We start from the raw sequence: 27,073 nt of genomic DNA, 5'->3' as shown, positions 1-27,073 counted from the left end.
GATACGTGATTTCCCAGAGGAATCCGTTTTTATTATTATTTTTTTCAGATAAAGGTCAACAATTTGACCTTAAATATTTAAAAATAAATTGAAAAACCAGAGTGGGGTTTAGAAATTGTACGCAGCATATAGCAACTGTTATTATACTGTCCTCAAAATATTTTCTACTATAACGCTGAAGTGTATTTTATTACTTTACTTATTATTACTTTTATAATTTGCCTTGTTGATATTGAAGAAAATAGTCAAACCGACTTTGCGCAATAGATTGTTATTTTCAAGAAATCGTTTAAAAATTAGATTTTGATAAGTATTTGTATTTTAGTTAGCACCACCCGGTCAAATAATATAATATTTTAGTTTACTGTCGTAACATTTTAAATTAATCAATTTAATATGTCACATTTACTCGAACCACGTACATACCCCCACCTCTGGAGTTGAAATGCGGATTGTTCTTATCAGCGAAAATATGAATAAACCAATGAAGCTTTGAAGTATTTTCCTATACTTCATTATGAATACTATAATTCAATTATAATTTACCCGAAAGTGTTAAGTGTATATAATACCATTAAGAAAAAAATAATATTTTAGGTTTCTAAACAGGTGTTTAGAGCACATTATATTCTCGTGGTATCCGTTAAGCACCAGTATGATTGTATGATTGTTGATATAGCGGTCAATATAATAAATGTGTCAGAATATAATTTCAAATATCAAAAAAACATTAAAAGATTCAAATCAAAATATAAATGGTGTGTTTACACATTAATAAGTTCAATTTATTTAGGGTTCTACATATCGCCATAAAGATAATATGTTAGTTTTCAAATTCTTTTTCGATTCTACTTAAATTGTATACCTAGTTGTTTATAATACGATTATATATTGTGAACGTATGAAATGCTCACGGAGTGGACATCTCTAATCCGTTTATTTTCATTGAACTATGTACGGTAGACTTATCGCACATGAAATATTTAATTCGGTTTCAATATGTAATATATTTTTAATTAAATATGAAAATAATGATAAAACGAAATAGGAAATAAAAACTTAAACGTGTAACACAAAAGAGAAAAAATCTTGGGTACATGGGTTTTATCAACATTTATAGCTGACTTTGAAAAAAACAACAAATTACATATTTTTAGCTTTTCTTCTAAAATCAAAAATAAATTGTTTCAAATTTAATTTATAGCAATAGTTGTGTCGGAAAATTAATAATTTTATATCGGTGCTAAAATTCAAATAACTTGTCATGTGTTATTTGTACACTTTTGATTCTTATGTCGTGTAGCCGAAAACGGATTATCGCCTGGGAAATCACGTGAAATATTTATGATGTGATCGAGCCAATATGTTCGAAAGCCTAACACAAAGTACCGTTTTTATTATCATTCTGTAGTCATTATAATACAGTAAATGCAGTTGCGTAACACGTCACATAGTCGAAAATAACACGAAAATGGAAAAAATTTACACGATTATATTACCGAAAACGTGTGGGTGCAGTGTCGTTCGAGACTGCAGACCGTAGAGACGAGCATTGACATTATAATAGGTATAACGTTATGTAATAAATATCGAAATTATAATATTAAAAAATCGCATTACAAAAATGTAAAAATGTTATACGTAATAAGAACCCATGGAATATGACTGAATCGAGAGTAGAGCAAATATTTACGCCACTTGTCTACGGTTTGAGAATTTCAATTGTGACGTTTCATAGACGACAACAATATGGTCCACAGTTTTATGTATTTACCCTGTGTTCATATATTGTACCGGAAAAGTATGGAATTCCGATGTTCACGGCTACTGCCTCTACTTTATTATAGTACAAAATACAATACGTGTACATATACACAGACTCATAAATAGTTGTATACACGAATAGCTGTTCGTGGCAAGCCCAAAAAGGTATATTACAATAATATAATATATTCAGTCACGATTTTATTGACTTTGTATAACTCTGATGATGAATTTTTTATTCATGTTTTACAAATATAATAATACTCCAAGCTAACCATTTACTTATTTGTTTTTTTATTTATTTATATATTAATTTAAGAACATTAACCGTTTAATAATTTGTACTGACTTTTTATAATTGTACATATTACGGGAAGTGCACACATTACTCGGACAATTTGGTATTCGCCTGGGTAATTTGAATCTTGAAGAGATAAACAGGGAGTCGAAGTAGGTAAACTTTTCATGAGTTCCGGTTACTGGGTTAAAACCGGGTGTTATGCTATCTCGAGTTCGTGTAATGGATTAAACCTTGGTTATATTTTTTCTCATTTGTATGTTTAGGTACACTATAATGTTATAAGGTATGAATGGATTCAATGAGTTTTCGCTGAAACCTCAGAGACTACCTATTTCTTTTTCAGAAAATACAAGCATCAACGTTTATATTTAACTAAATTAATTTAACTATACAAGTATTACATGTTACATTTTTTTTTAATGTAATTTTATAGTCGTCGACTCTTATATGATTGTAATATTATAATACTATTTATTATATGATTCATAATTAAAATGTTCTAACTATTATATTATATCTCTACAAAAAATGACTAATTTAACGAATATAGTATTAATATTATATTCCATATAATTTATTATTGAAAAATACTAAAAACAATTTAAGTTATTCATTTGTAGGATACACACTAGTAGGTCCATTATATATTGTTGAGTATAATAATGTGTGCAGTACCCAAATAATTATAGGAATTTTAAGCACTGGAATACACTTACAAATTCAATATAAATAATAATAAAATACATTATAAAATAAAATGCACCTAATAAGATTTAAATTAAACTAGTGTAATATTAAAATGTATATTTAATTATTACTTTTTATTCATATAATATCTCGAATAGTTGAAGAAAGATTTCCTCGTAGATTATTTAAAAATGTTTTGACTAACTGACCAGTTTCAAAGTATTTTAAGTATTTTTGAAGTTTGAAAATGTGAAATTATATAGTGAAATTAAAAATACACATTTCATTTCCAACTCCTATTCCCCAAAAATAAAGTAAAGATAAACGCTTTGTTTGCCTATTTAATTATATGTATCAGATTAGTTCATGGTTAAACATTTTTAAGTTTATACCAATATTTATTAGAACCCCAGTATTAAAGTTAAAACTGGGTTTAATTTATCTCTGGTTCTGGGATTGGATAAATACTGGTTTACAAATTGACAGCATAGAACTGCGTCCCGAGAAAACAATTTCTCTGGAATTGCGTCCCGAGTATTTTCATACTAGTTGCGCCTCGCTTATTTTTCAGGGTCATACTAGTTGCATCACGATTTTTTTTTTTTTTTTTGAGTGCATACCAATTATTAATAGTTTATTACTTTACTTGGTTTCTCACAAATGTCGTTAAGAACTTTTCGTTTTAATTTATTACTCACGATTTTACGGTTTAATTTTTCGTTCTCTTTATGATAGTTATGATCATTAGCTTTTTTGACTACATCGTTATCGGAGTTTAAATGAATTTAAATTAATATAAGATAAACACGATTTTTTACAACATCTACCTACTCTCATAATAATAGGCTTCCTGAAATTTTGGACATTTTTGTTAAAAAACTACCTAATAACATACATAGCGATCTCACCAATCTCTACACTTTTCTTCTGACCACACTCCAACAATGCTATAACTTGGATTAATCGTCCCTCCCCAACAAAGTGAATCTCTTACTCCAAGTCAACTAAATTAGTCTACCTTTAAAAAAGTAATAAACAAAGATATCAAACTCTTTATTCAAAAAGCTACACTCGATTCGGCAAAACCCTATAACCATTCAAACCTAAAAAAACAAACCCCCTATCACATAAAAGTATTACTAACCGAGAAACGTAAAACAAGGAATCAACGGCAAACATTCAAGTATCCCAATGACAAGGTAAAACTTAACAAATTGAACAGCAAATTAAAAAAGGCTATCCAACATGACCGAAATCAATCCTACAATAACTATGTTGAATCACTAACCAAAAAAAAACTCTTACCTTTGGAAAGAAACCAAATCTTTACTCCATATAAATCAACCTACCCCTTCTCTAAGAAATTTAGACAACTCATGGGTTATTACCGACATTGACAAAGCAAATATTTTAGCACAACACCTAGAAAACTCTGTTTCTCCTCATGACATTCAACTCAGCCATACCCAACTAAAAATTATTGAAAAGTACCTTGAAGCTCCTCTACCAATGTCCATGCCTACCAAACCTACATCTTCTGATGGAATTAACACCATTATTAAAAAAAATCCTGCTAAAAAATCCCCAGGTCATAACCTAATAACAAATTATTTAGTAAAAATCTTGCCACGTAAAGCCATTGTATACCTATCCCACTTTTACAATGTAATACTAAGAATAATACTAAAATTAGGGACACAATTAGTATTATACCTTTTTATACGGGACGAAATTCGTAAGCAGTGCACAAATTTGTAGTTTTGGTTGTCTGTTCATACCCAGATTATCATTTGTCGGGTACCCCGGTTTTCAAAATTGGGTTGTAATCCATTTTAACTCCCTGGTAAATAAATAATTGTTATTCTTTTGGTTAGGTTAGGTTAGGTTTTTATATTGTTATAATACATGGTTGTTATACTGATGATAATACGTGTACAATATTTAATTAATAATTTATTATAATTTTATTTCAGTATGGAACCAAGTATATTGTATTATAAATTCTATTTTCTTTCTTACACTTAATTTTATTGATCTTACAAAGCTGTATACAAGTGAACCGATAATATCTCTGTCCTCCTAAATTAGAAAAGACACGGGCTGTGTTTATCGTAGTGAAATTAAATTATTCGGTACATCAACAATATGTACAAATTTTTCTCTACAAGTTGTAAATTGGTTTCTACTGTTCAAATATTGCAGTTTTCATTCATTTTGTATCTCTTTAATAGAAATTATCACCAATAGAAAATTATTTTAAAATGTTTATAGTTTTTATTAAAATTGTTCGTTTCCTTATAGTGTCAACAGATCATATTCATTCCTTAACTTTGTATTTGTTTTTTTTTTTTTTTTTTTTTTTACTTTGGTTGTTTAAAATTATTTATTATTTCGCCGTATTTTATTTTACTAAGAAAACTATTGATTGTATATATTTTATTTCATTTTAATTATCTTACTCAAATATTTATAAAATATAGATTCCATTTTGTAAAATAACACGCTTTGAAGTCGTAGCTTTGAATATAGAAATGTATGTGTACACGTACTAAGTGTCTTGAATATCACAAAAACTCGAATGGATAATTGTAAATATCAAATAATGTTCATATATTGCTATTTGATTTTATTGACATCGCTATTACTTTTATCGATCTGATATCGCTACAGAGGCACATTAAGGGAGAGGGAGGGGGCAAAAAGGAAATTTGTCCCTGGTGGAAGTTTTTAGGGTTAGGTTAGGTACATTTTTTGAGAAAATGTAGACGAACAAATATTTTTACAAAAGAATATGTAGCAAAATAACATAAAAATCGTTATATTTTCTCTACCCAGATTTCAAAGCCTAAAAAGTACCATGTAAATATATTGGGAACTCCAGAATTAAAACGTATAATAATTATGTTAATTTTACTTTTAATGTATACAGGTAAGTATATATGAGAAAATAATAATAGATCTCCCATAATTGAACATATACGATGTTATTATACAGGATACAGCCATTAAACTTGAGAAGGAAGAGAATTTTAAAATATTTTTAGTCTACCGGTATTTATGTAAGTAGTTTGAATTATTATATTGCTTATTATTTTACTGATATTATGTTTTAAAAAGTTATTTTTTTTCTGTATTATAATACCTACATTATAAGTAAAATGTCGAAAAATTATTACTAATAAGTATAACAATTATTTATTTCTATTCGAGGTACAGATTTTCCGGGCCGAACCAAATTGCCCAAGCATTATGTACATTTCTCGGTATTCCATACTTCCCGTAACATACAGAATTTATAAATATGTTTTTAAAACATGGCAGAATTATGATTTCGCATCTCATATCCCGTCACTCCTACCTCCCGTTCACGAAGTTTCAACCGCGGGCTCAACCGTGGGGATAAAATATTAAGAACCCGTATACATTTTTGGAGTGCCGGGAGTACTTAGTTATCCCTACTGGCATATCGTCGTCGGACGTGGAAAAAATAAAACGCTGGCCGGCCTAATCTGACATCCCTTGCCAAATAATCGCTGCTGGACACTGTATAATATGCGGAATTCACTAACGCGCAGTAGTGCAAGTTAAACATAATATATACATATATAACATTTATATAGTTGTTGAAAGTGTTTCGTTACAATATAACTCTCTTTCAGCTCTGCTATTGAAAAAATGTGTACAAATATAACTTCTATATATGTATACATAAGAGGGGCAAGGAAAAATATAAATATATTCAACTACGAAAAACCAATATTTTTCGTATAACGTGGTTCAGACGAACGTCGACGGTGTGCAACCATGGGGCAAGATGAGGAAGGACGAACGAGAAAACGAGAGCTCAATGTACATTTTCATATAAACTAATATAAGTTTTTGTAAGAGTGGCAAAAGATCTGCGATGAGATGGTTGTAAAATTTCTTTTACATATCTTTGTATAAATATATTTATATGTACTTACAGGTGATACGCTTTAATAGATTATCTTTACATATTTAATTTGACCATTTTTTCTTCTGCTTTTTATTTTTATTATTCCTATCCAAGGCCCTTATCTCATGATTGTATTTCTCATAAATTATAATATTGTGTTAAATATTTATAACTTTTAACATATTTACGAAATAATTTATATTAAATTACATATGCTATTTACGGAATATGCGAATTCACACTTGTTTTATTTTTTTATTTCAATTTTGATACCTACAATAATACATGCAAACGGAATAGATAGTATTTTCTTCTATGATACTTTTTGTAATGAATATTGGTTTTAGACGAACTCTCCGAATATTTAATGATAATATTTAATAATAAACATTATTCAATTTTAATTGTATATTTGACTGTTTTATATTGTTCTTTCTGTTAGACGGTAACTAATATCATGTTTGAACGTTTGATTAATTATAACTGAAGTTATGAATTTAACGACTTGGCATTTAAGCATTACATCGAATTTGTTTTAGTGAAGTTTACATTACTTATGTTTAATGATGTTTCAACTTAGTAAATTATTATTATTATCGTTTTGCGAGTAACTTTCGTAAACTTTAAAATTGTAACTATAACCAATTACTCGTATTAAACATTATGTTAACATGAACTAATATTAATTAATTCAATTTATAAGTTTTTTATGCATACATAATAAATTAATATAATATTATATTATATTATATTTTATGATATATATGGAACAAAAGTTAAAATTAAAATAAAACGTACTATACATTTATTGCTTTTGGAAGTGAATTTATTTCACTTTAATCTAATTTCTGTATTATGAATATCTGAATCTCATTTTGATAAAAAAAAAAAAAAAAAAAAAAAAAAAAAAATGTATATAAATAAAATAACGTCACCGTATACGATTACCTGTATGATAGAGTCTGGTTACTTCGACGACAGTTTGAAATTTATACAACGAATGGCGAATGTCCTCATCGGGAATATCTTCAGGGATTTCGTATACCAAAACTGAAAACGTCTTCTGGGGTCTGCATGGTATAGGGATCTGAAACATTGAAACATGCATTTATTTATTTTATTACGTACAACACTAAATCAATGATACTGACATCTCGTCTGCGGTGACTTGTCGTCACAAAAGTACATTATTTTATAATATACGAGTACATAAAATGGGTGTGGTTGTTCTAAGAAAATAAAAACTTTATTAAATAGTTATAAACATTTGTTGAAAGTAAAAATAATAATGTTTTGTTATTACTGTCTGACTTTGTAAATATTTTTAATATTTTTATTTATTTTGTTTTCTATAGTGACATAAGTTCAATAATATTAACTATGAAGTTCTAATATTAAGGATTCCCACATATTTTAACCAATTTCAATACAACAACTGTCGTATTTTCGTATTTTAAATTTCCAGGTTAAGAAATATCTGTTCCGTAACGAAAATATTAATTCAAAACCTTATACATAAATATGCAATTTATATACAGTAGAAGCCGGTTATTAGGAATACGGGTAAGTGATACAATCACGTTATTAAAACAACACATCGGTTATTTGAAACGATAAAAGCCCAGATAGTCGAAAAATTCCGGTTATTTGACGAAAACCAATGTATTTATTTATTAATTTATTACAATATACTTTATCTTATTTTATTGCAATATAACCAGTCATATTCTCGGAAGAAATGTATGAAGAGTGGATCCACTCTGTGGATTCACACCTCGATGTTGCAAAGGTTCTAACCGAAGAAGAGATCTGTAAAGCGGTTATGAATTCTCGTACAATTTAATATGCTGTCACTAACGATGAAGAAGAAAAAAGCGAGGCATCACCGTGAAGTAAAGAAATTGTAGAATTTCTAAGTGTCTTCAGGAGAGCAGTCCTGCATCATGTGAATGAAATAACTGGGCAACATTATTCTTACGAAACCACGATCATCAAGCTACTCAACGAAAAACAACAGACAACAGTAAACGCATATTTTATTTAGCATAAATATTTTTTTTTTCACAGTATATAATTTTTTTTAAATAACATATTTTTTTCATAATAAATAAAAAAAAAAAAAAACGCTTATTAGAAACATTCTGTTAATTGACACATTTCACCTTTGTCCACATTTTATGTCTTTCGTGTATAAGAAAATATTACAGATTTTGATAATACGAATAAATCATTAAATTGGTTTTCCAGCTTTGTTTTCTGTTATATTACTGTGTACGATACAAATCATAAAATACTAGTAAATAATAACCGATAAGAGCTCCGAATTGATCGATAACTTATTGACGTTCATACATTTATGATACATATTTAATATATATATTTAATGAGAATCATAATATTATTATTATTGATGAAAACATCGAAAAACAGACAAAAAAATAATAATTTTCAATGTAAAAATTATTTAGAGTTTTTTTTATTTTATTGATTTAGCATTATCGGAAAATAATAAAATATTTGTAAAAAACTCAGGAAAAAGAAAAGATTTTTGATGAAGAATAATTATAATAATAACAAGAGTATCGTCCTTTGAATCGAATACACTCGTATTTCTGTGTTGTAGATTTCTTTGTAAAAAATATCTGATTTTGTGGCTTTAGTATATCATAATAAACTCGTTTAAAAGTCGAGAGCAGAAAAAAACCAGATGAAAGAAGGTGGCATGCAGATACCAAGCGTCTGTGTGTGGATACGTAGAATTTAGGGTGTATAGTAATGGTGATTTTAAAATGAGAAAAGCTTCTCTCTCTAGATCGCTGTTTAGGTATATTGAGGAGAGAACGCGAGAGAGGTTGAAATGAGAAGGAAGGACATAGAGAGAGAGAGAGAGAGAGAGAGAGAGAGAGAGAGAGAGAGAGAGAGAGAGAGAGAGAGAGAGGGAGAGAGAGAGAGAGAGAGAGAGAGAGAGAGAGAGAGAGAGAGAAAAGAAAAGAATAAAACAAACAAAATGTTTAGGAAAAGAGTGACAAAGTGAAGGAGAGAGTTTGAAAGGGCTGCAGGGGTACAGGGTTGCCACTCGAGAGCGCTCCGCCGAGAAGGATATCATATGCTGCTATTAATCATTTTCCCAGAATAATCCCGCGACATATTTATATATTTCCATGACCACCGTGTCGCGGCGTATTAGCCATAGCAATTTGTCATTTTCAAACGTTCCGTTTTTACGTTCCCCAGCCGCCACCGCCACCACCACCACCACCACCACCATTCACCCCGTCAGCCTTCACGCCTATCCTTACGCCAAACCATGCTGTACCTCCGGCGGTTCTTCCGCCGCCCGCGACGAGACCCGTAAGTTATGCTCCCGGCCCGGCACCACAAACAACCACGCGGGGTTCATTCGATAATTTATCGAATTCCTTGACGTTAATGAAACCGCGCGCGTCGATAATGTGTAATCGTGTCGCATAACGGGCACTGCATCGGCTCCGAGTCGAAGTATTACGCGAGCCCCGTCTGACTCGTAATCATTCATGACCAACCCATTGTTGAGCACGAAGCGAATGGCAATACTTTTTGAAGGACCGGACGAACTCGTCCTGCAGGTGAACACTACTGCTTGTGTGTCCAGCGGTCGCGCAACGCAACGGGTATCGACGGAAATCGATTCCGGTCGTTGGTGTGAAAATGATTTGAATGACGGCTGAATGTTCGTATATTTGATGTAGATGGCCGTCTGCGATTCCGCCAACTGAAGGGGTTTAACCTCGAACGTCTTACTATTACGCGATAATGCGTACGATTAGAGTTGACCGTACAGAGCATGAACAGGACATCCGACAGTGACTGATCCCGATGTTAGTTCAACATATCGACGTATATCAATCAGTCGAACGAAACCTGTATCGTATTCAAATCGAGCCGTTATGATGTGAAGTTCAAATCGATATTCGTATACACCAAGCGCGATTGTTCCTTTTGGAAAAATGTGTGAAACCAAGGTAAATTATCGTCTAATAAAATATAGTTTACTATACCTATACTCTATGTGTGTTCGGCGTACTGCTATGATGTGGGTGTAATACATGTTTGTTTAATATACAACTTTGGTGACTCATTCTACATGATTAGTGTAAAACGTTATATTTACCAAAACGATAATAATGTATTATGAAAAAAGTTTCACCCGAATGCACGTATTATATATAATTATGAAAAAACAAAACTAAGCAATACTCATTCGTAGAAACGAAGCATAAAAAAAAATGTTATATGGTAATACTCAAAACAAAAAATAACTACAATGGGAAAAGAAAATGTATTGTGAACATTTTTGTATAACTGTAAAATGAAATATTTACTTTTAAAAAAATCAATACCCACGCACAAAGTTTATTGAAAATAGAATGAAAGAGAAAGTTATGAAAGCTTATGGAGAGAGTACCCTTAATCCCGAAATATCAATAAAATAAATGAAAAAAAAAACCGATATTGACTATCTCGATATATCCTTAAAAAGTTTTGCGATTTTTTCTTTTTTATTGATATCAATTTGTTACGTTTAAGGCCGCGTGAGCAGGCAAAGAAGAAAGAAGAAAACAAATCCTTGGTCTGTTGTAGATTTATTCGTTTGGAATTGATCATATTCGCATACCGCTTTCGTTTCAAACTATCAAACTGCTATAAAGAAAAAGAATAAAAAAAAAATGAACAACAAAATATTTTATGGAATATTCTTCTAATAAAATATGAGAATTTTGGTCGTCAGATGAAGGAAAAGAAAGCAACTCCGAAAAAAACGGGAATGTTTTAACACAGTCACGATCTTAACATGATAAGAATGCTCTATGGGTTTGGTGCCAGTGGCGAATAAAATACGCTCTGTTGAATGTGCTGCGTGCGTGTATTCAAGATAACAGCTCTTGCAGGTACATTAATAATAACAAGCATGTGTCACTCAGCTTTCGGTGAAGAAGTTCGGTCATCGTTTTTGGGACAGTTGTAGAGACATTGAATTCCAGTCGTCGGCGATACATGCCAAATTATTTTATAATCGAACCTCTCCAGTCCCTTGATAGGTGAAATTCTATGGTAACACGAACCCCGTAATACTTATAAATTCGTTAAACAATTAATTTTTAAAGGGATCGCAAATGACATCAGATCTATTTTTTTTCCCGTATGATTAACACATCGCATGCGGCGGCCATGAGTTGTCTTTGTGAGAGTAAACAATTATCAGTGGTTTGTGTTGAGTTCAGCAGGACCGTTGGACGTAATATATAATAGTTTTTATAATTAGATACGGTTCAAAAAGGATTGTTGGTTATTTCATTAGAATAACTTATTTTTATTATATATTATTATTTATTATTTATTTTTATTTTTTGATGAACACGGGGTATGAGCTGGGAAGATCAACGTCATCCAAATATGAAAAGCTTCGTAGAAGCTCGGATGTACGAGTACTTGCACTAGCAAGTGGTTTTCTTCAAGTGGGGAGAAATTGGTACATTTTATAATTTTATAAGAGCTAAAAAATGCGAAAATATTACGACGAAAATTTCAGATGGTGTGATTAACGAATGAACCCTTTTGCTGAGTTGGTAAGCGATGAACTGTACGCCACTGGTCGATGGCAGGGCTTGCGGGACGACACAGGAAGGACGGCGAGTGCCGCGACGATAAAAATGGGTCCACCGTCTCCCCTTAACCGATATTTTGTCCTCATCCCCCTTTCATCCAAGGTGTCTCAGTGGTGACGTCGATGGATTGATGTTAATTAGCGAGACCATCGGTGACGGTTGAGTTGGCGCCGGCGACGGGTGAACACGGCCGTACAACACGACAACAGCTGCAGAGGTGGCGGTGGCGTCGTCGACAACGGCAAACGTGGTGAAATATCAATATGATATGACCCAGAATGGCGCGTACTCGTCAGACGGTGGTGGCGGTTAGGGGTGGCGGCGGGCATGCGATGCGAACGGGAGGTGCACAGGGACTCGAGGCGAAGGTGTGGGCGGTAGCAATTTCTCAACCGATAAAATCAATGTTTTCGAACGCGGGGCCCCGGTGTCTCTAGTTTTACATAATATATTCTACGATATAATATATAATAATAATAATAATAATAATAATAGTCATAGTCATCCTAATCTTTTTTTTTCGTAGAAAAAACACGTGTCCATTGGATAAATGACCATACGTACGGGATACGAGAGCATCGGTACTACTCGGCGTCAACATAGTGGTCGTTCTTGGGAAAAAAGCGAATATAAGAGCATCAAACTCTTATGAACGGACGCCAACGATGTGCGCACTCTAACGTTTCATTAGTTTTCTAATAGAGCGATGTACGGCTGCCACCGGGAGTTTTGCACGATCCGTTTTATTAAAGACTGGAACAGACTGATCATATTATTATATTGGGTATTATTTTACTACTTATGTAATGTTTATAAATAATAAACTATTATCTTATTGAACTGAAGGCGGACGGACCAGGGTGGACTGATTTTTTTTTTTTTTTTATACAAGGGGACAAGGGGACTGAACTGGATCAGACCACATCAAATTGAAAAAAAACAAAGACCGTAAAAGATCGGACCTGTTTATATCTGGTATAAAGTTCAGAGCTCCGTTCAGAGCTCTACCTACTTCACATCCTTGCCGTCGTCTCCGAGGAGGGCATTTGATTTTGTACGGCACGCTGGCCGAAATTATGAATAAACGTAACCTCGAGCGCTGCAGCTCTATGTAGTCGAATCGCAAAATCCATCCACTGTCGACACGTATTAGTACACGATCGCATGGACAAAGTTACCGAACCAGCTACGTTATACGACAAATTAGTTAAATTATTTTATTCTAGGCCCCTCACGAGAGTTGATTGTAAAATGTGTGGAAAACCAACTAGGAATAATCTTATTTATATCGAAAACCGTTGTAAAACGTAAGAGCTAAACAACTGAAGTGCAAATCATACTATGAAATACCACGCATTCATTGATGACTGATTAGCGTAGCACCCTGCCAATTTGCATTTGAAATTTAAAGGATACCAATTGCTATGTATAGATGCACCGAGAAAGGATTATTCAAAAATCGTTATTTAAATGATTGAAACAGTTCTGGGCTCTAGACTAAACGTATAAATGTTCCACTCTTTGATTACCTGAATAAACTTGTTAAAATTGTTGTGTTTAATAATGAATGTTTGAGGTGTTTTTAAATGAATACAGTATAAATATCTAACTAAATATGTCTTGACTTGACGATATTTCTGGCTTCTTCACAATATTTAACAATTCATTCATCTAAAATAGCAAAATACCTGTGGCCAGGTGATTCACCAATGGCTAGTATATCAGCCGTGTATTGGGAATATTAAATTATATTAGCTGCTGGGATGAAAAATCATTTTCGATCATAACTCGATAGTGCGCGGATCGTTTACGATATCCAATACCAACGCCTTCAACTTGGTTCTCTGTCGGAAGTACATAATCTATTTCCCTACAAAAATATTTTAAGAATTTTTCCAGTTATGATTTTTCTGGACAGTATTAAAAGTTCTCGAAGTTTCTCGTTTGAAACTTGCACGGAAACTCACTAACAAGAGAGCTATTGTTATCACAAAGGAACTTGCTATAGCTATTTAGATTTGTACTTATGTAAAACGATTTATACACCGTACTTATATTTTATGGACCGTAACACTACTAGTAGTTACCGATCGTGATTTTATAGTTTTCCACGTGTAAAAACCTATTGTACAACACGCGATATTTGGTAATAGAAGTGCGAGTCGCTGGACTATGAGTTCATACTGTTAAGATTGGATTTCGAACCACTACTGGTAAATTATTCATTGCGCAACGGTACTGTATTAGAATACATGTCCGATGGGAATAGAGTGTGGTGTCCACGGAACATCCCAAAATGTTGAGTTCGATTTTTGTTTTTGACGAATCGTTTATTTTACTTTACACTGCATAAAATAAGGCCACGAATAAAGATTTAACAGTTGTTTTGGTTCATATTACGTTTATTACATTATAACAAAAAGCATTTCAGTCAGTAAATACTATACGGTGTTATGTTTTAACAACGTTAACGTTTATGAGAATGTTATATTATTTTACGTACCATGTCGATAGATGGAGGAACCACAAAGATTTGTGAACATAGTTCATGTAATTATATTGAAAATAAAATAATTTGCCAGCTCGATAGTTAGACATAATTCATAATGCATGACAGTACATTTTAATATAGACATATTTCTGGTGCTATTAGCAATAATATCGAAATAGGTTCAGTGTTTTTGTATAAGAAATATGTTTTTTTTTATTACAACTGTAGTAAGCACCTAAAGTATACACAATTGCATAAGTAGTATGAAAATACATTATCATTGACAGAAAACACTGTTATATGGGAGTGTGAACATTTATAACCGCTATTGTTCTATAAACGATAACGACGAAGTATACAGATTTTCACGGTAAGCTTTAGTAAGTATATTGTATAATTCATTGTGACCTTAGATTAAGTATATATTTATATAAAAAATAATTAAAAAATAAAAAATTAAGAGATCTGAAAACCTTAGCAGTCAGAAACTAACCGTGTGTATGTAGTAATTACATTAGCTATTGAAAATTCGTAATACCAATGATCAAGGGATCAGGGCCGACGAAAGCTATGGGCGACTCGGGCGATTAATCGAGGTGCCAGCACGAAAACGCTTAGCTCAAAATTAAACTATTATATTCTTTCAACAAAAAAACAAAAACCTGTCCAAAAAATGCGTTGATATATTACTAAGTTATTATACTAAATATGTAATAATTTTATTTAAATTCACTAAAAAACTTTATTTTACTACTAATCAAACTAAGTGGGTTGGAGGGGGGTTCAAAGGCGCAAAAACATGGTTTTGCCCAAGGCGCCAATACTTCTAAAACCGACCCTGCAAGTGATAATTATTATTTTAACGATGAAATATTTTCAGTTTATTTTCAGATAGAAAATAAATAACGAGTATTAACTAATTACCGATTATTAATAAACAGTTTCAGAATTTTGATCGTTATTCAGCAAGTAATGAATGCTGATTTAGAATGTATTCAAAATATCAATCACATTTCAATAAACCATTTTAGCAAATAGAATATTTATCGATCATGCTTATATGTGATAAAATCAAGAATGTAAAAAATCGTGAAATTCCAATTTTATAAAACCATCACGTTCTGTATTAATTACCCATTGTTCGTTTATCCTTCTCGTGTATTAAACGCCCCGCCGAGCAAAAATATTATATTTAAAAATTTAATAAACCCTATGTAGATATAGGTATCTTTAATTTATACATGTATTATAAAAACATAACTAGTATTTAATAAACACACACACACACACACACACATTATATTTGAATCAAAAAATGCAAAATATTTTTTTATTTGGCAGGAATCACCTTGAATGTAGTTTTCTCTTACATAATAATTATTGTTTCAGTTAACACAAATAATAAAACACCATCGATATTTATGTTAAATTTTTGAGTACAAAAAATGTAATGAACCGTAAAAAGTGTGCACTGCATAAAATATAACGCTATAATAGATGACGATTTTAGTTAATTTTCATAGTTAAGTACAAGAAAAGAGAAAAAAGAAAATTTTTCATTTGATTCTAATTCAGAAACTTTTGTAGAATAAAACAATATGACATGCGCAGCATGCACATTATATTAAACGCATTATGCAATACCAAATAAAAAATCACAAGGAAAATATTATTTAACTGAGATAATATCAATTATTATTTAATTCAATGCTCCACAAACTTGAAAAGAATTATATTTATTTCTTTTTTGAGTAAATGCATTATAATTAATGACTGGGAACTACAGCAATGATGTCAATAATTATGTGATGGTGATTATTGGCTGTAGCTTTTTTCCAAATATCAAGAAAACGACTGATTGTTACAATGGTACATTGAAAATAAAATCTTATTCTTTTATACGTATTATATAAAAACTTTAAATTCCAAGAACGAAGAATACGATCTTATTGGCAACAATCCTACCTACTTTTGGATAAACAAAAATTGAACCATAGGTTAAGTTAAATCACCCTACGTTTAACTACTTCTGTATTTTTATATATTTTCAATCAATTACTTCATAAGGATTTTAATATAGAAAATATCAACTCATTGGATTTAAGCATTTAAAAAACATCCACTGAAAGCTATTCAGACAGAAATTCTAAACCACTCATTTCCATACAAGGAAAATAAAATATCCAAAAAATCTCAATCATCGTTTGAAAATACGCTGATGCATGAATTTATTAAACATCCAACTGTAATTTTACTCTCTTGAGGGTTTAACTATTAAAAAACCCCTTTACTTATGTTTCATATATGCTTATTTTACTTATTTTATTACAAATTTTAAATTTTCAAATTTTAATATAGATATGTATAAAAAAAAAGATTATTATAAACGTTGTTTGATTCCAGTCTATATTTTTGTCACAAAGCACCTGATTTAGGATATGAAATTTAACTGACACTAAAAAAGATTGAGCCATCACTTGTATTTCATCCACATAAGTCTATATAGTTGGGATTTTTAAAAATGTTTTTCTCAAAAACAAAACATATATATCCAAATTCCAAAAACACTATTGGAAAGTACATTTGGAACATTCTAGAAAATTAGTACTTATATGAACCAATTTTATGAACTTATTGGGTTTTTTTTTTTTTTAAACACCAAATGCCAAAGTTAAAAATAATAATGATTTTCAATCGGGCCAAAAAATTATGTTTAGAGATCTATTAACTAAAACGTGGAAGCCAGGTAAAATCATCAATAAATATAATACGCCTAGATCATATGTTTTTAGTGATGATGCGGGTAATAAGAAATGACGAAATATTGTACATTTAAGGCCTGCCGGTAAACAGCTTAGGTATAATTGGTATAAAGATAATAACGTTGTTTTGAAACCTAGTTGGACGTAAGCGACGTATTGTACCTCCAACTAAGCTTAATTTATAATTATTGTTATGTATTTTTCACATTAATTGTAAGCTTAATTTATAATTATTATTATGTACTTTTACATTTGTAAGCTTAATTTATAATTTGTATTTTGATTATATATATAAAAATGGAGATGTTACATATAGCTATAGCCTATAACTTTGATTATTTGTTATCTACAATAGCGGCTATATGTTCATGATAAAATAAAACCAGTCTGCTTTAGCACTCATGCGTAGCACATTTTATTTTGACCTAACACACTCCTCGCAAGATGCAACAACCATTGTATTCTTTGGCCGTTAATATAGCTTGTTACCGGTTCTAGTTCCAACATTTCGTACAGCTCTCTGTTGTACCTCCTCCACCAATTTCGCGTTGTATCATCTATGACAGGTCCACATATTTTCCTATATACTCTGTGCTCAAAAGTCCTCAGGTTTCTCTCTGTTTGTTTGTAAATATTTGATATATAAATTTGATTATAAACTGACAAAAAACTGAAGTTATGGTGTGCCAAAAAGAAGAACGAATCTATAGAATAAATATTCAAATAGGGAGCAAGCTGTTTGAACAAGTAGAACATTATAAATACTTAAGTGGTATCAACCAAGACAGAAGATGTATCATAGAAATAAGATCCAGAATCGCACAGATTGTCAGCATTTAAGAAAAAGAAAACATTTTTATGCTCCAATGAGAAAACGTTTCGTAAAAGTATATATATGGAGTGTGACATTCTAGGGTTGCGAAATATGAATATTAAATAAGGCAGAACAACGAACATTCGAAAGCTTCAAAACATGGTATTGGAGAAGGATGCTGAGAGTGAGTTGGGTAGTGCACCGTACCAATGAAAACACATACTCAGTGAAACAGTTGAACGAAGAGAGATACTCAAAGCTATCAGAACAAGACGATGAAGCATGATGTGTCATATATCGAGACATAAAAATGAACCAACTCATAGAATAATAGAAGGGATAATTGAAAGTAAAAGGGACTGAGGACGTCCGAAAACTTCATTTTTCAAACAAATGATCTCCGAGTCTGGACTAACAAGATGCACCGAACTGAAAAAGCTAGTTGAGAACAGAGAAAAATGGAGAGCGAATATCCAATTGCAAAACCAACCTTAAGGGTTGAATACCAAAAACAAGACTATTATTTAGATATATTATGTCGTTGGTAATGTTTGTAATAAATAATATCTAGTCAAATAAGGTTCAATCAAATTGAAATCAACAAGTACTGTAGGCCGACAGGAATCGACACTCCAACGATATCTCACTGATTTATATTCTCAGCAAGTTCGACATTTTTCTTTAGTCTTATTTTTTTTATTTGTTATACAACTACTACGCCATTCAGAAACTTATATCCGATTCTCAATATTTTTATAGCCACCACACAGAAAAACCATAACATGGAAATTTCGGAACAACTACTCCGTTTATCGATAAAAACCGTTCTTTATTACCCAGCGAAACCAAAAGGAACCTCGACGTCAGTGTGTTAAAACGAACAGCTCTCTCGCCCCGTCAGGAATCTGAAAAACATTATGCTGGTTTTTTTTCCAGGGCCGATCGGGGTAACGGTGATGAAGTGCACGAAATACACGATAAGTTGTAAAACGTTCTACACCCGAATACACAGTAAAGACGTACAACGTTACGTGTTGCGCAGCGGCTGAGGACGTCATTACGACGGATCTCGGAAACGAGACGCCGAAAAAAACTCAATACAAATGTACGCTATTGCACATTATTCGCTCGTCGAAAAAATTAAAGAAAACCTATCGTAAACCCACACGTAAATATATGTATATGTATATATGCAATATATGTATTACGCTCTATAGGAAGCGTAAACAAACGTCTAACGTGTTATAATCAATAAGATTGCTTAGTGCTCAATAATAAATTACAATCTTTAATTATTCAAATATGTAATATTTATAGGTTTACGAAAACGAATAATGTTAATAATATTTTACGAATTTAATATTTAATAATCATCTGTTCATTGTAAAATGTCGCCAGACTTATTTTGGACTTTTTGATAAATATATTGGTCGTGCCTCGTACATGAACTGAATGAATAAACGTTTAACGGACGTTAACAAATATATCACACGAGTCGTGGTACACGACAATTAGAAAATAAAAAATTCTATGTTAGTTCTTTATTAAAAATAATAACAGTAAATAACAATAAAAATATATTTTTCTTTAAAAAACTTAATGTAAAAATTAAAGAAATTATTTGTGCTAACTGACTCTGACTCGATATTTTCTTAATTCTCTAGAGAAGTATTAGCTGAATTTTAGTGAATATGAATTTGAAATTATAATGCTTGTATAGTATAATTGCAATTACTATATTATATGTGTTCCATAGCAGTATTGAAATTAATTTATATTGGTGATATTTAATTTTAAAAAACTTGTTTTAACATTTATATTTTATAAGTATATATATATTTAAAGTAAAGTATATATATATCTAAATAAATATAATATAATATAATATATCTAAATACTTTAAAGTATATATATATATATATATCACCTAACATCAATCAATGCATAAATATTAAACCAAATACAAATCTAATGACGATCTTTAATTTATACTTTTTAATCAAGTCACATTTCATCTATTTTTCACTTTTATATTCATATAATTCAGGTATACGTCTTCATCATATCCTTACATTATAAATTAATATGATTATAATTTATAAACAAAACGAGAAATTATTAAATGTTATCCGCTATCACTTTCTAAAAGCATTAAATATTAGGGTTGAAAAACAAAGTGTTTTATCATTACCATTATATACTATTATTCTTACCGTACTGAGATAAAACCATGTGTATTGATTTTTAGCTCTTTAGGAGCACTTTAATTTGAATATAGTAAGTTTGATTGTTCCTCGACGAAGTATAATATGCGATTGGTCTACAATGATTGTGTTTAAATATATTTTAAAGTTAGCTGTATAGATCGTGTAGATATATCTCGAGGATTAAAAATGCGATATGAATGAAAGATTAATCGGTGTATCGTATACGTTGATAATGAATATGACCTGAGAGAAATCGTACACAAGAGGTTTTTAAAAATAGTATTGTATAACGCACGCCAATACGAACAAACCGAAATATTGGATGCATTTTCAGACCAAAGCGATAAATTATGCGAATTATTAGATTTGTATGAATCAAAACCCAATTACTCACTCATTGGACGAGAAATTCGATTTATCCCACAACCCATCATCGTATTGCAAGCGCAGATGAGTATATTTCCAAAAATCGTTTAATATTACACACTACTATCTTAATAATGTTATGTATGGTTATAAATACGATAAAGTTGGTATTCTGATGCACTTATCGTTTTCAAATTTGAAAACATAAAATTACTTTGATATGAAACGTTTCTAGTATAAATATGAAACATAAAAAAAAAATCAAAACTCAAGTAGCGATTTTGTTGACTTTGTACTTACACGTTGATAAATTTTAAATGAAAAACCGTTCGTAATTTATAAGTATAATAATACTTCGGGCTAAGCTTTTATTTATTTCTATATATTAGCTATTTTTTTTTTATTTATACATTGATTATTCTTCGTTTCCGAGAGTGCGTTTAATTTTCCTACTGCCGAACTGGAAGCGATTACTATTATAACATAACGAATGACTGGTAAAATCGTTTTTAAAAATGTTATTAAAACAGCGTTCGTTATAAATTTAACGACTCAGGTCGGAGCATCTTTTGTATTAATTCATGATATCCGTTTCGAAAAAAATAATATTTTATTATGGAAACAGTCATGGAGATTTTTATCTCATCATGTAGGTTACGGTAACATTTTTATTTCATCCTACTATATTTTTGTATTTTATTTTTGAATAATGAGTAAAATTATTTTAGTAGAATTAATCATATCATGTTTAATATTCAGATTAACTAAGAAAGAGACGTAAGTAGAATTCATCAGTAAATTTGATAGCAAGAAATAAAAAAGGAACTTGAATTATAATTTTTATTTTTACTCTTTTTTCATAGATGGATTTCGGTCTACACGGATAAATTTAATTCATCGAACGAGGAACTTAAGATTACATTTGAAGTTTTTTTTTGATGGACAAAATTTATTTTATTGATATTTTACGGAAAAAAAAAAATGATGGAAACCAATGATTTGAAGTATCATTAAATAGTACAAAGTACCTCACTTCTTTTGGAAGTTATATTTAGTAAATGACAGTAATAGTATTCAATGATAATATCAAGTTTCAAAGATAACTACGAATTTAAACAATCCGTCTCGGTCCATTTTGTAAGGAGTATTGGGTGTTTGGGCGATTGGACGTGAATACATTTAGACACTAAGAAAACTAAAGGTGGTAAAACGATTAAACAAGAAAATAAATAAAAATCGCGCTAAAAATAAAAAAAAATCAATTAGTTTAAACGTCTTAAAATATTCATAGATATTAAGTGCGATATCTTTTAAGTATATAATAATAATTTGAATGGAAGTCATGCTATTAAATAATTTTGAATTACCTGCGAAAATTTAGTTAAATTTACGTTTAATCGAAAACTTAAGTCTTAAAATGCGCATATTTACGTTTCAGACAAATATTGGCTACCGATTATTACGTGTAATGCAAATGCATTTACATTGGACGTTACCATAACGAAATAAAAATAAATGTATAATATATAAATAAATAAATAAACAAAATTTTTATGTATACAGAAATAAATAAATAATTGCTTAATCTGAACTATTATTATATTTATAAAGTAATATCAGTTTTGAATTGAAATTAATTCAATATATTCACGAATGAATATAAAAAAAATAAAGGAAAGTATACACTGAAAAAAAACTGGTTGTTTTACATAGAAATAATTTATTTTAATAGAAGAGATTATTTAAAATAAGTTCATATTACGTAAAGATACGATATGAAATATAAACGATATGCTTAACGTATATAAGCATTGATTTCGGTCAAACACGCTTTTCACAACCCCAAGTGGAATCCCAAAAAAGAGAAAGAGAGATTGAAAGAAAAATAGAAACATCAGATCGGTCGTAAAAAGTCATAAGTATCGTATTTTAAATTAGTCGGCGGCTGTGTCTCGCGTGTGCCACATATTTGTACAGTTATCCCAGTTTCGTCTCGATCCGTGCAGTCTTCACACTCTAGTAATATCAAAATAAAATATGTATATTACACCTAAAATACTAAATATGGTGTCGTTCGCGCGTAATCGCGATGGCAAAAACCAATAGGTATATAAATAAGGAATTGAAATATTCCAAACGGTCTTTGATGTGTGGCAGCGGCGAAATCGATCGCGTCAGTATGTGCATACAGCACTCTACAACAGACCTCGCCGGGAATGGATTCGCGCGATCGCTTTGTTAATATTCAAAGACTACGACCATGCAAATTGTAGAAACTTGTTAGACCATCCGACCGTGTGATTGCAAAACGCTACATTTCGTCCGTTTCCTGATCGTTTAACGGGTAAGTACTTAGCCCCTCAATTTATACATAATAATCAGAACAACAGCAATAATAATAAAATATTATTTTATTGTTGCATTTACTTTACCGGCCGTGCGGCGGCTAAGCGTGTAATCACGGCTGCTGCGAGACCACGACAGACAGCCCATTTTTAATTATGTATTATCACTCGTCTGCGCAGTGTTGAATTCAAGCGAATATGTCGACCCGGGCAAACGTACAATTTTTGATTTTCGTTTCAATCGTGATTTTTCTTTTGACATATTCACGAATTTGATCAGAAGGTTTGCTCTCGCGATCAACTACGCTTTTTTTATTATTTTTTGTGCCTCTTTATTTGTTTAAGCAGATTTTTCATTCATCCCAAATTCATCAATAATACTAGTAATAATAATTATAATTATTATAAAAAAAAGTAATAGAAAAATGGAATATGTTACAGTGTGATAATAACAACAAATTTGAAGCGATAATGACGATATAAATAAAAATATTTACCGCACCAACGTGACGGTGGTAGAAATAATGCAATGGTGACTAATGAGAATTTCATCGGTATACGACAAGTTGATCTAGCCATTCAACTGCCGTGGAACTGCTCTCATGCAGTGGACTTACCCTTTTTCAGCATTCACGGTAGGACATATCTGGAATATGTTTTCGATGGATTGTATTTTACCGCAATCGCATAGTGGTTGACCCTACTCCATTTATGAATCAGGTTCCCTGTTCCGATCTGATGTGATTATATGGTGTCCCTTTAGCGCGCGTAAGGTTGCAACCAGGTACATTTATAGATGGGTCTTCAACAAGGAAATTTTTAGGGGATTCTACTGAGTACAATCGTTTTTTTTTTTTTTTCCATAGCTATTCTATAAACTGCATGGGTGTTTCTGTAAGCCAGGTTGGAAATTTCTTATATTTTATCGATACAGTATTTGTAATACGAACGCGAGAAATTGCTTTAAAACTGGTAACCATTCCGATTGTTCGGATTTAACAGCGCTCGAAAAAATAAGCACAGTATGATTTATCTGGACAACGAATTTTTTACGGTGCGCGCTTCTGATCAACGCTGGAACACTAATTATGAGACTCTGTAGGTACATCAAAACTAAATCTGAAGTCCGGAGTATATTAGTACTGTATCCCTAACTAGTGCCTGCTAGCTTGGCTGTTACGTAATTGCTTGTTTTTAACTTATTTTTGACACATTTTAGGCGTATTGATTATAGGTCAGAAGCATTTTTTATAGTGATTTTTGTCCCCAGAAATGTTGATGTCGCATTCTCTTTTTTTCTCTTAGTTGTTAAGGTGGAATGTCTTAGCGAATGACCTATTTGGACTGATCCTTGAATGCCATATGTTATCATCAAATATTCGTTCCACTTGTATGAAGTTCCTGGCTTGGCCTTTGTTTCTTGTACAGTAGGAACAACGTGGCTCGGTGATACCCGATTGAGCACGATCGTTATCGGTCGACCTTTTTGACGACTAGATTGAACACGGTAAAAAAAAAATATTGTGTACAACGTTGTCAGATTGAAAACTAACTATTAGGCTGGCAACACACTAGCGTTATTTTACCACGCTGTAATTTTACTGTGCGTTTTGTTATAGTACATTAAAATGAATGAAGCATAACACACGAGTGTCGCGCAGTAAAAATTATGGCGCGATATTTTGAAAACTGTCGCGTGCACCTTGACTTTACCGTGCATTAAAAATACCGCTATAAAGGCTCATCGTCAGTGCTCTAAATTTAAAAATGCTGAAAACCTACTTAAATACTTATTGAAAGTTTAAAATAAGTATTTAGGGAAAAAAATTTTAAACTTTTACATTTTTCATGACAATTGTATGAGTGCTATTTTTTAGAAAACAAAAAAAAAAAAAATTGTAATTATAACATGTGATTAAAATCCAATAAAAGATTTTTAATTATAAATAATCATACTCAAATGTATTTTATTTTGTAATAATAATATGGACGCACCGAGCTCTATACACCAACAACATAAAAATGCAAAAAAAAAAGATGTCTTATCGTTTTTTTACTGGAGAGTTATTTCTTTTAGGAAACCTGAGCCATAAATATTTTAAATTATGAAATAATCGTTACAAATCTAAAATTGAATTACATAATAATTATAAAAAAATCTTGAATGCTCAGTAATACGGTGCACCGAATAGTACTCTACAGTACAAAGCGGAAACGTAGCATCCATTTTCGTGATCAATCGTGTGGTTTTTGTGTTCTTTTTTTGGTTCATATTGTTTGATTGTAACCATGCTCAATCGGGTTATGTAAAAGATCAATTGTGCTTAATCGGGTTTCAGCCACGTGGCTTAGTCGCTGCTTCGGTCCTATCATTTTTAAATTTCTCAATGGTTTGATTAATTTTTTTTCCTTGAAAAGCACTTTAAAATTACCGTTCTAGAACAATCGTTCCTTTTTTCTCCTCTCCACGCTCATATTATTGTGAATTCAGTAATTTTTGTTTACGTTCGTCGATGTAGAAACTCGTCCACGCGTCCGATAAATATCGTTTTTCAAATGACTATCGTGATTTAAGATTAAAAAGTTATACTATAGAAAACAATTTTGTTTTTACCACGTTGTTGAATATTAGTAACACGTATAATTCAGGGTTTTCTGTCCGCTTCATCTTACATTTTGACGACGATGGTTATAAATATTTTAATAATATTTTTTATAAATTATATTGCGCTAACATAGCACAATAAATTTTACATTAAAGTGAATTGATTTTCCTTTAAAACATAGGAACCGGCTAATGTATTTAGAGAGAAACAAATTATACGTACATTAAAAGCTACCTAATGGTCCTTTAAGGCATAATAATTATATTATGTATTATGTCGAACTTCATAATGACATTTATTCTTTTTTTTTCGCTTTCTCGCGCTATATTTTCTTCGAGGACTTATAAAATTATAGTAGCTTACAGATTCAACGAGAGTTATTACGGTTGGGTGCTCGACTGGTACAAATTACTTTAAAAATAAAATACTTACAGTGTAGAGCCGACAACTCGCACACGTGTTATTCGACGATGTCGCTTAATGGCCACGGGCCAGCGGTGTATTTTCTGTAATAGAGGGCTACACCCTCGTTAATTCGTTTTCATTTTAATGATAACAAAATAATATATGTATATTTAATGTAATGCTCAAAGCAAATAATTTGATGACCGGAAAAGTCTTGTACAAACCTTCCATTAAAAGTTGTTTAAATTAAAATCAACTAATATGTAATATGGAAATAGAGTAAAAACTATAATGAAATATCATGTTGAACAAATAATACAATAATTGAATTTGCATTTCAAATATTATTTATTTATAAGACCGCAAGAAGTATAATATGATTAACTAGTTTTTTTTCGCTTTTGACTCTGTACCGTCGAATTGGAAATCTGATGTCGATATCATCTTATATGTAGAAATGTTGCTACGGCTATGAAATTGATAATGATGGTGATTGCTGGAATATTATTGAATTATGTTTCTGAACGTGTATTGGGAAAATCATATCTATTCAGATGTTGAGGTTCATTATTCTGCGTACATATGCATCTGATCGTGATTACAACTCATCTGACTGCTGTACATATCGAAGGTTCTTTACAAGCCATCAGTTAACGGTGAGAATATTAGGAATTGTCACGCACCTACTCACCGTGCGAACATAAGAAATGTGTGACATTTCCCGAATATCACAAAATAAAAAT

At 31.1% G+C, this 27,073-nt stretch overlaps 1 protein-coding gene across 1 annotated transcript in view; it reads right to left on the bottom strand.

Annotated features, from left to right (window-relative positions):
• Window positions 1-27,073, bottom strand: part of LOC112690115 — a 77,506-nt gene that overhangs the window by 32,442 nt on the left and 17,991 nt on the right. The window contains exon 2 of the mRNA XM_025564041.1: window positions 7,638-7,776. Coding sequence (XP_025419826.1) covers window positions 7,638-7,776 — 139 coding nt within the window. The remainder of the gene's footprint in view (window positions 1-7,637; window positions 7,777-27,073) is intronic.

The sequence above is a fragment of the Sipha flava genome, unplaced genomic scaffold, assembly GCF_003268045.1.
Source record: "Sipha flava isolate LNK unplaced genomic scaffold, YSA_version1 48_pilon_pilon, whole genome shotgun sequence".
Taxonomy (NCBI): Eukaryota; Metazoa; Arthropoda; class Insecta; order Hemiptera; family Aphididae; genus Sipha; species Sipha flava.
The sequence above is the reverse complement of the archived record's forward strand: the minus strand, read 5'-3'. Positions and strand labels throughout refer to the sequence as shown.